This window comes from Rhinopithecus roxellana, chromosome 3 (assembly GCF_007565055.1).
Source record: "Rhinopithecus roxellana isolate Shanxi Qingling chromosome 3, ASM756505v1, whole genome shotgun sequence".
NCBI lineage: Eukaryota > Metazoa > Chordata > Mammalia > Primates > Cercopithecidae > Rhinopithecus > Rhinopithecus roxellana.
The window spans coordinates 52,578,616-52,593,287 of NC_044551.1; the positions used below are offsets into that span (position 1 = coordinate 52,578,616).

The 14,672-nt window shown below is 36.3% G+C and overlaps 1 protein-coding gene across 9 annotated transcripts in view; it reads left to right on the forward strand.

Moving 5' to 3' along the window:
* CDH18 (cadherin 18) overlaps positions 1–14,672 on the forward strand; it is a 1,132,251-nt gene that overhangs the window by 840,022 nt on the left and 277,557 nt on the right. For all 9 annotated transcript variants that reach the window (XM_030927840.1, XM_030927845.1, XM_030927844.1 and 6 more), the window contains one exon: positions 12,328–12,622. In XM_030927840.1, coding sequence (XP_030783700.1) covers positions 12,328–12,622 — 295 coding nt within the window. The remainder of the gene's footprint in view (positions 1–12,327; positions 12,623–14,672) is intronic.

Genomic DNA, 14,672 nt, shown 5'->3' on the forward strand with positions numbered 1-14,672 from the left:
TGAAGTATATTTAGAGTAAATATTGCACCACTTCTTATCTGATACTTTATATTTGCTAGGCTATTTCCTTTGCTTATTTCCTTCATGACATTTTTTACTAATTTTTACTTCACCCTTCAAGCCTCCTTTTTCACAAATGCTCTGCTTTTATGACAATATAATAACAATTACCTATCCCATTTTTTCTACTTTTGTCATACCTATTATTTGTTACCTTATAAAATCCAGCTTATAATTTGGAAGCCTCGGCTTCCCAAAGTGTTGGGATTACAGGTGTGAGCCACCGTGCTTGGCCTCATGTTCCATATTTTTACTTCATTCCAGGACACTAATATACTTTTGTTTTCCATCTATTTCCTGGTTGCACTTTCTCAATATTTTTGTGATCTCCCTTTTTTAACTTTGAGGTATTACAGACTTCTAAACTAAATTCTTCTCCTCTCACCTATTCTTATTTTAGTTTTCAGTTCATCCAGTTTCATTGCTCTAAATGCCATCTTTGTGTCGGTATTCTCTAAGTTCATAAGGCCAATAAAACGTCTCTTATGAACTTCAGACTACATATACAAATTACTTCTCTATATATCTGCTGAGAACTGCAACAAAATATATCCCATGTAGCATGCCTCAAATTGAGTTCTTGATCACCTTTAAATTTCCTATACCTTGATTCTTCCTCATTTCAGTTGATTGTAACTTCAGTTATGTAGTAACTATGTCCAAACACCAAACATTTGTGCTTGACTTTTCATTTGTCTACCTCATATCTACCCTTTGAGAAGCCTTTGTTTGCTCTACTTTCAAAATATATTTGTGATTGGATAATTTCTTTTTTTTTTTTTTTTTTTTTTTTTTTTTTGAGACGGAGTCTCGCTCTGTCGCCCAGGCTGGAGTGCAGTGGCCGGATCTCAGCTCACTGCAAGCTCTGCCTCCCGGGTTTACGCCATTCTCCCGCCTCAGCCTCCTGAGTAGCTGGGACTATAGGCGCCCACCACCTCGCCCGGCTAGTTTTTTTGTATTTTTTAGTAGAGACGGGGTTTCACCATGTTAGCCAGGATAGTCTGGATCTCCCGACCTCGTGATCCGCCCGTCTCGGCCTCCCAAAGTGCCGGGATTACAGGCTTGAGCCACCGCGCCCGGCCAGATTGGATAATTTCTTATTCCTTTCGTGAATATCACCCTGGTCCATGCTCCCATAAACAATCTTCTATTCACTGCTGTAGAATTATCTCATTTCTTATTATACATTAAGTTCTATGGTACATGTGCACAACGTGCAGGTTTGTCACATATGTATACATGTGCCATGTTGGTTTGCTGCATCCATTAACTTGTCATTTACATTAGGTATTTCTCGTAATGCTATCTCTCCCCCATCCCCCCACCCACAACAGGCCCCAGTGTGTGATGTTCCCTGCCCCGTGTCCAAGTGTTCATATTGTTCAATTCCCACCTATGAGTGAGAACATGCAGTGTTTGGTTTTCTGTTCTTGCGATAGTTTGCTCAGAATGATGATTTCCAGCTTCATCCATGTCACTACAAAGGACGTGAACTCATCTTTTTTTATGGCTGCATAGTATTCCATGGTGCATATGTGCCACATTTTCTTAATCCAGTCTATCATTGATGGACATTTGGGTTGGTTCCAAGTCTTTTCTGTTGTGAATAGTGCCACAATAAACATACATGTGCATGTGTATTTATAGTAGCATGATTTATAATCCTTTGAGTATATACCCAGTAATGGGATCCCTGGATCATATGTTATTTCTAGTTCTAGATCCTTTTGGAATCACCACACCATCTTCCACAATGGTTGAACTAGTTTACACTCCCACCAACGGTGTAAAAGCATTGCTGTTTCTCCACATCCTCTCCAGCACCTGTTGTTTCCTGACTTTTTAATGATCACCATTCTAACTGGTATGAGATGGTATCTCATTGTGGTTTGGATTTGTATTTCTCTGATGACCAGTGATGATGAGCATTTTTTCATGTGTCTGTTGGCTAAATAAATGTCTTCTTTTGAGAAGTATCTCTTTATATACTTTGCCCACTTTTTGATAGGATTGATTTATTCTTGTAAATTTATTTAAGTTCTTTGTAGATTCTGTGTATTAGCCCTTTGTCAGATGGGTAGATTGCAAAAATTTTCTCCCATTCTGTAGGTTGCCTGTTCACTCTGATGGTAGTTTCTTTTGCTGTGCAGAAGCTCTTTAGTTTAATTAGATCCCCTTTGTCAATTTTGGCTTTTGTTGCCATTGCTTTGGGTGTTTTAGTCATGAAGTCCTTGCCCATACCTGTGTCCTGAATGGTATTGCCTAGGTTTTCTTCTAGGGTTTTTATGGTTTTAGGTCTAACATTTAAGTCTTTAATCCATCGTGAATTAATTTTTGTATAAGGTGTAAAGAAGGGATCCAGTTTCAGCTTTCTACATATGGCTAGCCAGTTTTCCCAGCATCTTTTATTAAATAGAGAATCCTTTCCCCATTTCTTGTTTTTGTCAGGTTTGTCAAAGATCCAGATGATTGTAGATGTGTGGTATTATTTCTGAGGGCTCTGTTCTGTTCCATTGGTCTGTATCTCTGTTTTGGTACCAGTAACCAAAGTTACATTCACCATGTTTCCCATCATCCTGAAGCAGCTGAATTGATAGAACGGTGCAATAGCCTTTCGAAGTCACAATTATAACACCAGCTAGGTGACAATACTTTGCAGGACTGAGGCAAAGTTATCCAGAAGGCTGTGTATGCTCTGAATCAGCATCCAATGTACTGTACTGTTTCTCCCATAGCCAGGATTCATGGGTCCAGGAATCAAGGGGTAAAAGTGGAAGTGGCACCCACACCATCACCTCTAGTGATCCACTAGCAAAATATTTGCTTCCTATTACTGTGATATTACATTCTGCTGACCTAGAGGCCTTAGTTCCAGAGGGAGGAACACTGCCACCAGGAGGTACAGCAACAATTCCATTGAACTAGAAGTTAAGATTGTCACCTGTACACTTTGGGCTCCTCCTACCTTTAAGCTAACAAGTTAAGAAGGGAGTTACAGTGTTGGTTGGGGTGATTGACCCAGACTATCAGATGAAATCAGTCCACTACTCCACAACAGAGGTAAAGAACAGTATGCATGGAATACAGGAGATCCATCTGGGTGTCTCTTAGTATTACCGTTCCCTGTGATTAAGGTCAATGGAAACTACAACAGCCCAATCCAGGCAGGACTACAAATGGTCCAGACCCCTCAGGAGTGAAGGTTTGGGTCACTCCACCAGGAAAGTATCACGACCTGCTGAGGTGCTTGCTGAAGGCAAAGAAATACAGAATAGGCAGTAGAAGAAAGTAGTCAACTATGACCACATGACCAGCTGCAGAAATGGGGACTGCGATTGTCATGAGTATTTCCTCCTTCTTTTGCTAAAAATATGTTTGTACATGTATACACTTGTATGAAGAAAATATCTTTATTTTATTTCCTTTTCCTTTATCATATGACATAAGATTTACTGAGTTCATATCAGCATTTAAGTATTGTTAACTTACGTAATAGTGTTTGGGGTGGGAGTTGGTGTGTTTCCGGTTGTACAAAGGATAGTTGTATTATGTTAGGTGTAATTATGACCTTATTATTGTCTTCATTTGAAGATTATGTATGATCTCAGGAGATGTGTGTGGGTTCAGCTTGACAAGGGGTGGACTTGTGATGGTTAATATTGAATGTCAACTTGATTGGATTGAAGGCTAGAAAGTATTGACCCTGGATGTGCCTGTAAGGGTATTGCCAAGGGAGATTAACGTGTGAATCAGCGGGCTAGGGAATGCAGATCGACCCTTAATCTTGTGGGCACCATGTAATCAGCTGCCAGCAAATATAAATCAGGCAGAAAAATGTGAGAAGGGGAGACTGGCCTAATCTCCCAGCCTACATCTTTCTCCCTTGCTGGATGCTTCCTGCCCTGGAACCCCGGACTCTAGGTTCTTCAGTTTTGGGACTTGAACTGGCTCTCCTTGCTCCTCAGCTTGCAGACAGCCTATTTTGTGATGTTGTGATCATGTGAGTTAATACGTAATAAACTCTGCTTTATATTTATATAAACTCCCCTTTATGTTTATGTAATATATGATGTATAAATATTGTATCTTTATAGCATCTATTATATAAATATATATTTATATATTTATTATATAAATACATTTATATTTATTTATATAGTATATTTTGATTAATATATATTTATATTAATTAATACAGACCCTATTAGTTCTGTCCCTCTAGAGAACACTAACACAGTAGCCTTGAATGAGCTTTCGTATTTCTGTGGTGTCAGTTGTAATAGCTCCCATTTCATTTCTTACCGAGGTTATTTGGATTTTCTCCCTCCTTTTCTTGGTTAATCTTGCTAATGGTCTATCAATTTTATTTATTTCTTCAAAGAAGCAGCTTTTTATTTCCTTTTTTTGTATTTTTTGTTTGTTTTTATTTCATTTAGTTCTCCTATGATCTTGGCTATTTCCTTTCTTCTCTTTCTTCTGCTGGGTTCGGGTTTGGTTTGTTCTCATTCCTCTAGTTCCTTAAGGCATGACCTTAGATTGTCAGTTTGTGCTCTTTCAGTCTTTTTGATGTAGGCATTTAGGGCTATGAAATTTCCTTTTAGCAGCACCTTTGCTGTATCCCAGAGGTTTTGATAGATTGTGTCATGATCGTTATTCAGTTTGAAGAATTTTTGAATTTCCATCCTTTCGTTTTTGACTCAGTGATCATTCAGGAGCAGGTTATTTAATTTCCATGTATTTGCATAGGTTTGAAGGTTCCTTTTGAAGTTGATTTCCAGTTTTATTCCACTGTGTTCTGAGAGAGTGCTTGATATAATTTCAATTTTCTTAAACTTATTGAGGCTCGTTTTGTGGCCCATGATATGGTCTATCTTGGAGAAAGTTCCATGTGCTGTTGAATAGAATGTGTATTCTGCATCTGTTGGATGGAATGTTCTGTATTTATCTGTTAAAGTCCATTTGTTCCAAGGTATAGTTTAAATCCAGTTTCCTTGTTGACTTTCTGTCTTGATGACCTGTCTAGTGCTGTTAGTGGGGTATGAAAGCCCCCCACTATTCTTGTCTGTGTCATTTCTTAGGTCTATTAGTAACTTTTGTCAATTTGGGAGCTCCAGTGTTAGGTGCGTATATGTTTAAGATCATGATATTTTCCTGTTGGACAAGACCTTTTACCATTATATAATGTCCCTCTTTGCCATTTTTAACTGCTGTTGCTTTAAAGTTTGTTTTTCTCTGGTATAAGAATAGCCACTCCTGCTCACTTTTGGTGTCCATTTGCATGAAATGTCTTTTTTTCACCCCTTTACTTAAAATTTATGTGAGTCTTTATGTGTTAGGTGAGTCTCTTGAAGGAAGCAGATACTTTGTTGGTGAATTCTTATCCATTCTGCAGTTCTGTATCTTTGAAGCGGAGCATTTAGGCCATTTACATTCAATGTTAATATTGAGGTGTGAGGTACCATTCCATTCATAATGCTATTTGTTGCCTGTGTACCTTGTTTTTTTGTTCTTTTGTTTTGGTTTGGTTTTCGGTTTTTAAATTGTATTTTGTTTTATAGGTCCTGTGAGATTTGTGCTTTAAAGAGGTTCTGTTTTGATGTGTTTCAAGGATTTGTTTCAAGAATGAGAGCTCCTTTTAAGAGTTCTTGTAGTGGTGGCTTGGTAGTGGTGAATTGTCTCAGCATCTGTTTTTATGAAAAAAAAACTGTATCTTTCCTTCATATATGATGCTTAGTTTCACTGGATACAAAATTCTTGGCTGATCATTGTTTTGTTTGAGGAAGTTGAAGATAAGGCCCCAATTCCTTGTAGCTTGTAGGGTTTCTGCTGAGAAATCTGCTGTTAATCTGGTAGATTTTACTTTGTAGGATACCTGGTGCTTTTGTCTCATAGCTCTTTAGATTCTTTCCTTTGTCTTAACTTTAGATGACCTATGCATTGGCATAACACATAACAATGTGCCTAGGTGATGATCTTTTGGTGATCATCCCAGGTGTTCTTTGCGCTTATTGCATTTGGATGTCTAGGTCTCCAGCAAAGCCAGGGAGTATTTCCTCAATTAATTTCCCCAAATATGTTTTCCAAACTTTTAGATTTCTCTTCTTCCTCAAGAACACTGATTATTCTTAGGTTTGGTCATTTAACATAATCCCTGACTACTCTGAGGCTTTATTCATATTTTCTTATTCTTTTTTCTGTCTTTTTTTTTTTTTCCTTGCATTGGGCTAACCTTTATTTGGGGCCTCCCTGATTAGATTACTAACTAACTTCCTGAATTCCTTTTCAGGTAAATCAGGGATTTCTTCTTGGTTTGCATCCATTGCTGGTAAGCTAGTGTGATGTTTTGGGGTGTTAAAGAGCCTTGTTTTGCCATATTACCAAAGTTGGTTTTCTGGTTTCTTCTCATTTGGATAGGCTATGTCAGAGGGAAGGTCTGAAGGCTGTGGTTCAGATTCTTTTGTCCTATGGGTTGTTTCCTTGACATAGTGCCCTACCCCTTTTCCTATGGATGTGGCTTCCTGAGAGCTGAGATGTAGTGATCGTTGTCCCTTCTGGGTCTAGCCACCCAACAAGTCTACCAGGCTCTGAGCTAATCTGGGTGTTGTCTGCACAGAGTCCTGTGATGTGAACCATCTGTGGGTCTCTCAGCCGTGGATACCAGCACCGGTTCTGGTGGAGGTGGCAAGGGGGTGAAATGGACCCCGTGGGTGTTCTTAACGTTGGTGGTTTAATGCTCTTTTTTGTGTGCTGGTTGGCCTCCTGCTAGGAAATGGTGCTTTCCAGAGAGCATCAGCTGTGGTAGTATAGAGAGGAACCCATGGTGGGTGGGGCCCTACAACTCCCAAAAGTATATGCCCTTTGTCTTCAGTTACCAGGATGGGTAGGGAAGTACCACTGGGTGGGGGCAGGGCTAGGCGTGTCTGAGCTCAGACTTTTCTTGGGCGGGTCTTACTGCCGCTGCTATGGGGGATGAGGGCAAGATTTCCAGGACAATGGAGTTATGTACCTAGGAGGATTATAGCTGCCTCTGCCGAGTTGTGCAGGTTGTCAAGAAAGTGGGGAAGAGCCGGGAGTCACAGGCTTCACCCAGCTCCCACGCAATCTGAAGTGCTGGTCTCACTCCTACCATGGCCCCATAATAGCACCAAGTCTGTTTCCAGGCAATGGGCAAGCAGGCCTGAGAACTTACTCCTGGCTAACCCACTTCCCAGCTGCAAAAGAAAGTAGGGCTTTAGTGCTTCCCCAGCCCGTGGATTCTACCTGCAGGATTTGCATCCTCCCCTTAGTCCAAGCAGGAATGGACACTGCTTCCTCTACCTCTGTATTTTGCTTAACTTTCTAAATTCACACAGTTCCAGGTAAGATCAGAATCTTCTCCCATAGACTAGACCTTCAGTTTCCCCAGCAGGGTGTGTATTCACGGGCGAAGGATCTCCCTTTCCCTCTTTCACAGCCTGGGCACTTACAGTATTTGGGCTGTCTTGGGGGCCCTGCAGGAGCAATCTGCTTCCTTCATAGGGTCTGTGGGTACTCTCAGGATTCCCGATATTCCTGCAGTCATTCTGGGGCAAAATTCACAATGCGAGCCTCCACATCCTGCTCTGTCCATCTGAGTTATAGCTGCAATCTAGTCCTGGCTCCCATCCATCTTGATGGATTAAATTTTTGAAAATAAAACTTTATTTAACTGTTTAACATAACTTTTTACACATTTATTGGTGTTTAAATAAAAATTATGGTTAATACATGTCCCTTTTTCACAGAGACTAATATATTATCAGTTAGCATGAGACTGTAACTGCTTAATGTGTTTTATTTCACATCAGTTACTTATTAAGATTTCGATTGATTTTTGTTTCATTTGCTTATACTTTAAGAATATAATACATTCTGGAATGAAGGATACATAATACCTCTCAATGACATGTATTCCCTATGTTTTCACATTTCTTTCACATTGTGTCACATAATTTTATGCAAGTTTTGGAGATAATGATCAATCATAGTGGAATTACTATATTTCTGCCTTTATTTTTGGCTTCCACTGAAATATTATAAATGTTTTCTACTTATAAACAAGTGTATAAATTATGTAGCACAAAATATTACAGTTTTAAGTCAATGACCTATCTTTTTAACATAGCTTAAAGTCCTAATTGAACTCAACTTTCTAAATGAATGGCTCCACCATCATCTTCTTAACCTTTTAAAGTTATTCTTCCCCAAGGGATAGAATATGATTTTATTGAGGAACTTTGCATTAGAGTGAAAGCTATACATTTTCAGGTCCTGATCCTGATGTAGTCCAGGGTGAATAAATAGTTTTGTAGAGTGAACTCATGTGAGTCACATTGACTTTCTAAGTGCCATAGGTTACTACTTAATGCTAAGAAAGTGACAGTTTATTAAAGTAATGTTAGAGATTACTAGCATTTTGCTTCACTAGGGTGACTGCATTTTCTTTTTATTTTTTTTCACCCCTCATTCCTTTGCTGTTCTCTAAAGAGCAGTTAATTAACCCTACTTTATTATGTGATGAGATACCCAAAGACTATCTGTTCTTGCTTTAGCACAGTATAATGTCTGTCTTTCAGCATGAAAATACAGCCTAGTTTGCAAAATCCCATGGCTCTAAAAGTATAAATAAGGTGTTACATTCAGACCCTGCTATTTGGTATTACTAAACTGATTAAAAAAAAAAAAAAAGAGCTCCACTGTATATGACTAAAATCAAATTTATCTTCCAAATATCTTTTCTTATTTCACTGTAAAAAAAAATCATGGTCATCTCTCCTAAGTAGTATAGTGACTAGCTAAGCTTGTAACCTATATTTAACTGGTTACTGAATCACTACCATGTGTATATATGGAGCATTTCTAATTTCCATGCTCTTTTCCAAATTCTTTCATTTGCTGTCTCATTGGTGACCCCACTCCGACATATTTCTATCATCATAATATTCCTAACCAGATTATCTCTATTCAAGAGCTTTTTCTCCATTTCTCAAGTTTTCTATGTCTGCAACTACCCTTACTATTCACATATTTCATTCATTCATCATTTCTTTGGCTTCCAAAAATTAATAAAACACTTCTCTAGAGTGTTAAAACCCATTTATTAAAAAATTCAAGACAAAATAGTCAAGGTTTCTTTCAGGCTCCATTCCTGTTGCAAAATGTATATTACAAACAGAACTGAGATTTGAGAATAGATGGGGTGGAGGAGAGGGAATCTTGAGAGTAAACCACTTCGCTACTTCACAAGTAGTTATCATCATAATCATATAAACTATTAGTCAATCTACTAAATAACTACTACAATGGTTTCCCATTAGTGTTACATAGGAATGTGATTATTTCAAGATTTAACCAGGCTGGCCAAGAGACTAAAATTTCATTAATAAAATGATCATCTACATTATTTAAAAACTCATGGTAAATATTCTCAGAAAGCAATGTAATCTAAATACATTTTCATGATATTTTGGTATAAGTTTCATAATGTTTGGTGTAAGGTTATCTAACAATATAAATATTATTGAATTATAATTCACTGATCTTATTACAATATAGGTTCAAATTAGTCATGTCTTCAGAAGCATTTATGCTGTTTATTAGGTATTACAAAAATTTTATTAATTATAAAAAGTGTATGTGAATTAGAATAATGGTACACATGTGGAGTCAGATTCAAGTCTTAAAACTGATAGCCCTAAAATTACTGAAATTTTTATTTTATATCTGAATTACTAGAATCTATATAGAATGTATAGTATATATATTTTAATAGATGCTGTAGTTTAAGAACTTTACTATTTCTCTTGTATACTTACGCCTATTCTTCTTTAAATATACTTAAGTATCTGTAATACGAACCTAACTCTACACTTAGTATAATTTTATATTACGACATTTTGTTAGTAATAAAAAAACTAAGTGATATCACGTAAAGTTCACTGAAAATGTTTTTAATGTATATATGTGTGTGTATATATATATATACACACACACACACACATATACATATCCTGAAGATGAATGCCAATTTTCATCATTGTTAAACTTTTAGAAATTGTTAAAAGCCATAACACATTCTGCAAAAATGTTTTATATAGTTATAAGTACAAAATATAGATTTATAATGTATATATAACAACATAATAATTACCAGACTATCTCACCTTTTATTAGTTTAATGACAGGTATTCTAGAAAAGGTTTTAAAAACATTTGGTAAATGAATTTGTTGATTTACTTTGCTCCGTTTTGGTCACAGATTGATGTGAAGTTAGAGAATATGAAATAGGTTGCTCTACTGATAATTTGTGGGTGTCTGCTTCATGAAAGATGAATCTTTTCTTCTAGTAACTAAAATGATATGTTAAGAGACATAAATAAATAAACACATTTTCATACATGCATACAATTGTATCACCCAATTCATTCTGCATTCTTCTTTCAGTATCCAGTTTACTAATGAAGTGTGAATCTTTGAAAGCTGTGTATTTTTGATCATTTTTATACAAGATCTAAATAAACATTTTTCAATGGTTTCATTTGTTGAATCTTACTCTATGATTCCTTTCAAAATTTTGCCCTGGTAATTTTGTACGTGTTTTCAAGAAAGAAGTAAAATTATTCCCATACTATCATTTATGTTTCAGTTGCCCTAATTTTCCCAGAAAAAGTCTTTTTCTCATATTGCATTGTCTTTTTATGTATTTTGTCTTTTCCAAATGTCTTCTGAGAGTTCAGAGACTTTAAAACTCAAAAATGTTCATGTTACTATGGCAAGAAAACTGAAATGCTATGTGAACAAGGTTGTGTTTTTCAATGTTTCTACGTGTCAGAAATGAGAAAAAGGTAAGTCATTGAGGTTATGTGACCAAAAAGTTTAATATAAAGGATAACTGTTCAGACCTCTTGGGAGAAACAATCCTTGAAAATATATTTGTGAACTGAGGAAATACTGCTGTTATTTCTAGCTAGAAATATAGCACTGGCACTCATGGAACTATTTAAGTGAATTTGGTGTTATAGCAGAATCTTTAGCAAAAACTACATGCAGTTTAAATTACAACAAAGTGTATTATCTTAATATTTCAGGTATTTTTCTTATTAACCTCTTCTCTAATTTATTGTTACTTTTCTAATATCTATTCAAATATATTTGATAATTTTAATTTTAGTAAGTGTAGATTTGTTACTATATTTCAGTTAATTATAATGAGGGCCTATTTATCAACTGAATATCAACTGCTATTTAAATTTCGAGTTAAAGTTTTATAATCCCTAACTAAAAAAATACTCTATCCCTAAAAAAGTATTTTATTTATTTATTTATTTATTTATTTATTTATTTATTTATTATTTTTTTTTGAGACGGAGTCTCGCTCTGTCACCCAGGCTAGAGTGCAGTGGCACGATCTCAGCTCACTGCAGACTCCGCCTCCCAGGTTCACGCCATTCTCCTGCCTCAGCCTCCTGAGTAGCTGGGACTACGGGCGCCCGCCACCACACCTGGCTAACTTTTTGTATTTTTAGTAGAGACGGTGTTTCACCATGTTAGCCAGGATGGTCTCAATCTCCTGACCTCGTGATCCTCCTGCCTCGGCCTCCCAAAGTGCTGGGATTATAGGCGTGAACCACCACACCAGGCCAAAAATACTCTATTTTTTAATATTCTACATCAAAGCCCTTTATATTAGAAGTGATTTCATTTATTTTTTTCTAATTATTAAACACATGACTGTGACTATGACTTAAATGTGTGCCTCTTTTGTGAAAATTTTAATAATTGATTTGAACGTCAATTTGTCATACAATATATATTTTTTTCTAGACGTAAAGTTGAAATCAATGTCAAATAATTAAAACAAAATGAAACAAAATATATTATTTTCACAAGTACGGAAGTCAACAATAATCTGGGAATTTATTTTCTCAACTTTATGGCAGTTAGTGGAATGTGGATTTAGTAAAATTACAGGGCTATTTTTGTTTTAATAAATATTGTTTATTGGTTTTTTCTTAGCTCAATAACTGGATCTCTTAGACAAACCATGATAGCAATATCCTTATTATTAACCAAGTGAAAAAAAGAAAAAAAAACTGCAGAAAAGTAAATGATAGTAGTAACACACAGCGCACTGTAAAGGGAAGAAAAGTCATAGTCAAACAAAGTAATTATAGGTAGGGAGTTTTCAGAGAACATAATGTGAGGTCGGAATATAAATACATGCTAAATTATTCCATGTGTATTTCACAGCTTCACTCCAATTCTGACAAAGGTGATGGATCTGTCAAGTACATCCTTACTGGAGAGGGTGCTGGGACTATATTTATCATTGACGATACCACGGGTGATATCCACTCAACAAAAAGCCTAGACAGAGAGCAGAAGACCCACTATGTGCTTCATGCTCAAGCCATTGACAGACGTACAAACAAACCTCTTGAACCTGAATCTGAGTTCATCATCAAAGTGCAAGACATCAATGACAATGCTCCAAAATTCACAGATGGACCATACATTGTTACTGTGCCTGAAATGTCAGACATGGGTAAGAAAAATCATTTTTATGATTATGCAATTAACATATTTTTGAGAATCAAAAAGTCATCTTTAGAACACCAATTTTTACTTGTATATGTATCTAGAGGGGATACATATACATAAACTTCATATAAATATGAAGTTTCAAAGTATTTTAGTATTTTTTGAGGCATAAAGTGTTAAAGATTATTGGGTCTGGCAATTATAATATTCATTGAAGTTGACTTCTAATCATGTAAGTGTAGGTAGTAGTTGGACCTCAAGGGGAAAGAAACATACATTTGAAAACACGTGGAATACTTGCTTAGTTGATATGTCTCTTCTATGATGTGAATTCTATATGTATATTGTTAAGAACATACCAGCACGTTCAATTTGATTATTTGCACAGAAGAAAGATTCTAGAATGTCTGAAATTTTTGTCTCCAGGTCTTTTAAGCTTTCAGTGTATGACCAAATTATACCATTAATAGTTGTTGCTACATTAATCAATAAAACTTTTTTCAAATATTCCTAAGCATTTACATGCCTTATTTATTTAAAAATATATGACAGCCCTGTGAAGTATTTTGAAAATCATTTTCAAGATGTGTAAACTGGCATAAAGTAGTTAAGTTACTCTTGCAAATTCACATATTTAGAAATAGCCAAGTAGGCATTATTCCAGGTTCAGCTGAATTCAAAGCCTACACTGCAGCCAGTATAATCATGATCCAGGGTTTGAGTCACCCTGATGATCTGGGGCTTTTTCAGCACTCACTGATTTCTGTGGTGTAACTATTTGAATTTATTTTTGTTTATTTTTCATTTCATGGGATTTTTTTTTAAGTTTAAAATGGTTCTTCTGTGATAATACTTTTTGACTATTTTTATGAGACTCTAAGCTTTGTAACACATTTGTTGAGTAAAGATTTCATATATTTAATTTTACTGCATATGTATGAGTATTGTTTTAGATTAAGGTTCTTATAGTCACTTAGTTATTAATCAAATCAGTCTGTGAATTTGATATATAATATATGTGTATATATATATGTATGTGTGTGTGTGTGTATATATATTCTTTTTAGTGGAAGATGGCAGCATCTTTCCTCTCAACTCCAGATTCCAGCGTATGTTAGTCTTCTTGAGCTAGGCAGGTAGCTCCTGCAGTCACTGTAGGAGCAGGTAAGGAAGAGACAGTGAGGTCTTCTTGATAGCTGAAGTCTCAGGGGAGAAAGCAATTGCCAAACTCGTTCCCTCTGGACCACAGCAGAAAACAGGAACCAGCCTGCAGGAGCCTAAGAGAGGCCCAGAATACTGATCTCCAAGGAAAGTCGAGCGGGAATTAAAGGCTTCAGCATGATTAACTCTGGTAGGTGAGAGTTTGCAGGGGAACTCAAGGACAGAATTCTCTCTGCCACATCAAGGAATTGATGCCCACAAAACTAATCTCCTCTGCCTTAGGAAGGCAAAGAGCTCTATGGTGCTCCCACCTGTGAGAGTGGTCCTGGTGAGCTATTTCCAAGACAAGTAAGGGTCCCAAGGAGCACAAAGGAAACTGTCATAAGCACAGGGGGTAAAGCACTAGAGAGAAAAACAGGCAGAGCAGGAATTACCCAGAAAGACAGTACACTAAACAGTAGTCAGTACGAGCATTGGAGGTTTTTTACGGACGCCACAAACAGATTCCTGTGACTCAAAGCCTTTTGCTTTAAACAAATAAGTAAATAACAACAATAAAGAAGATCAATACATGGATTGAAGGTATGAATGGTAACTGATTAGACCTGACTTATTGTCCTGGTACCTAAAATCATAACTGAAAAGTAGCTAATAGCCATGGAAACAAACATAAAATTGTGGATATTGTGGGAAAAAGAAAGCAGATTTAGAGAACATATTCATTAGACCTAGCATGTGAATAGCATGTGTTCTTGGAGAAAAATAAAGAGCAAGTGGAGGAAAGGAGCAATCATAATTTTTCTTGAAGTGAATAATATACTGACCCTATAAGTTTAGTTGACTTTCCAAGTTCCAGGAAGACTTAATAAAATAAGAATAAACATAGGAAAATC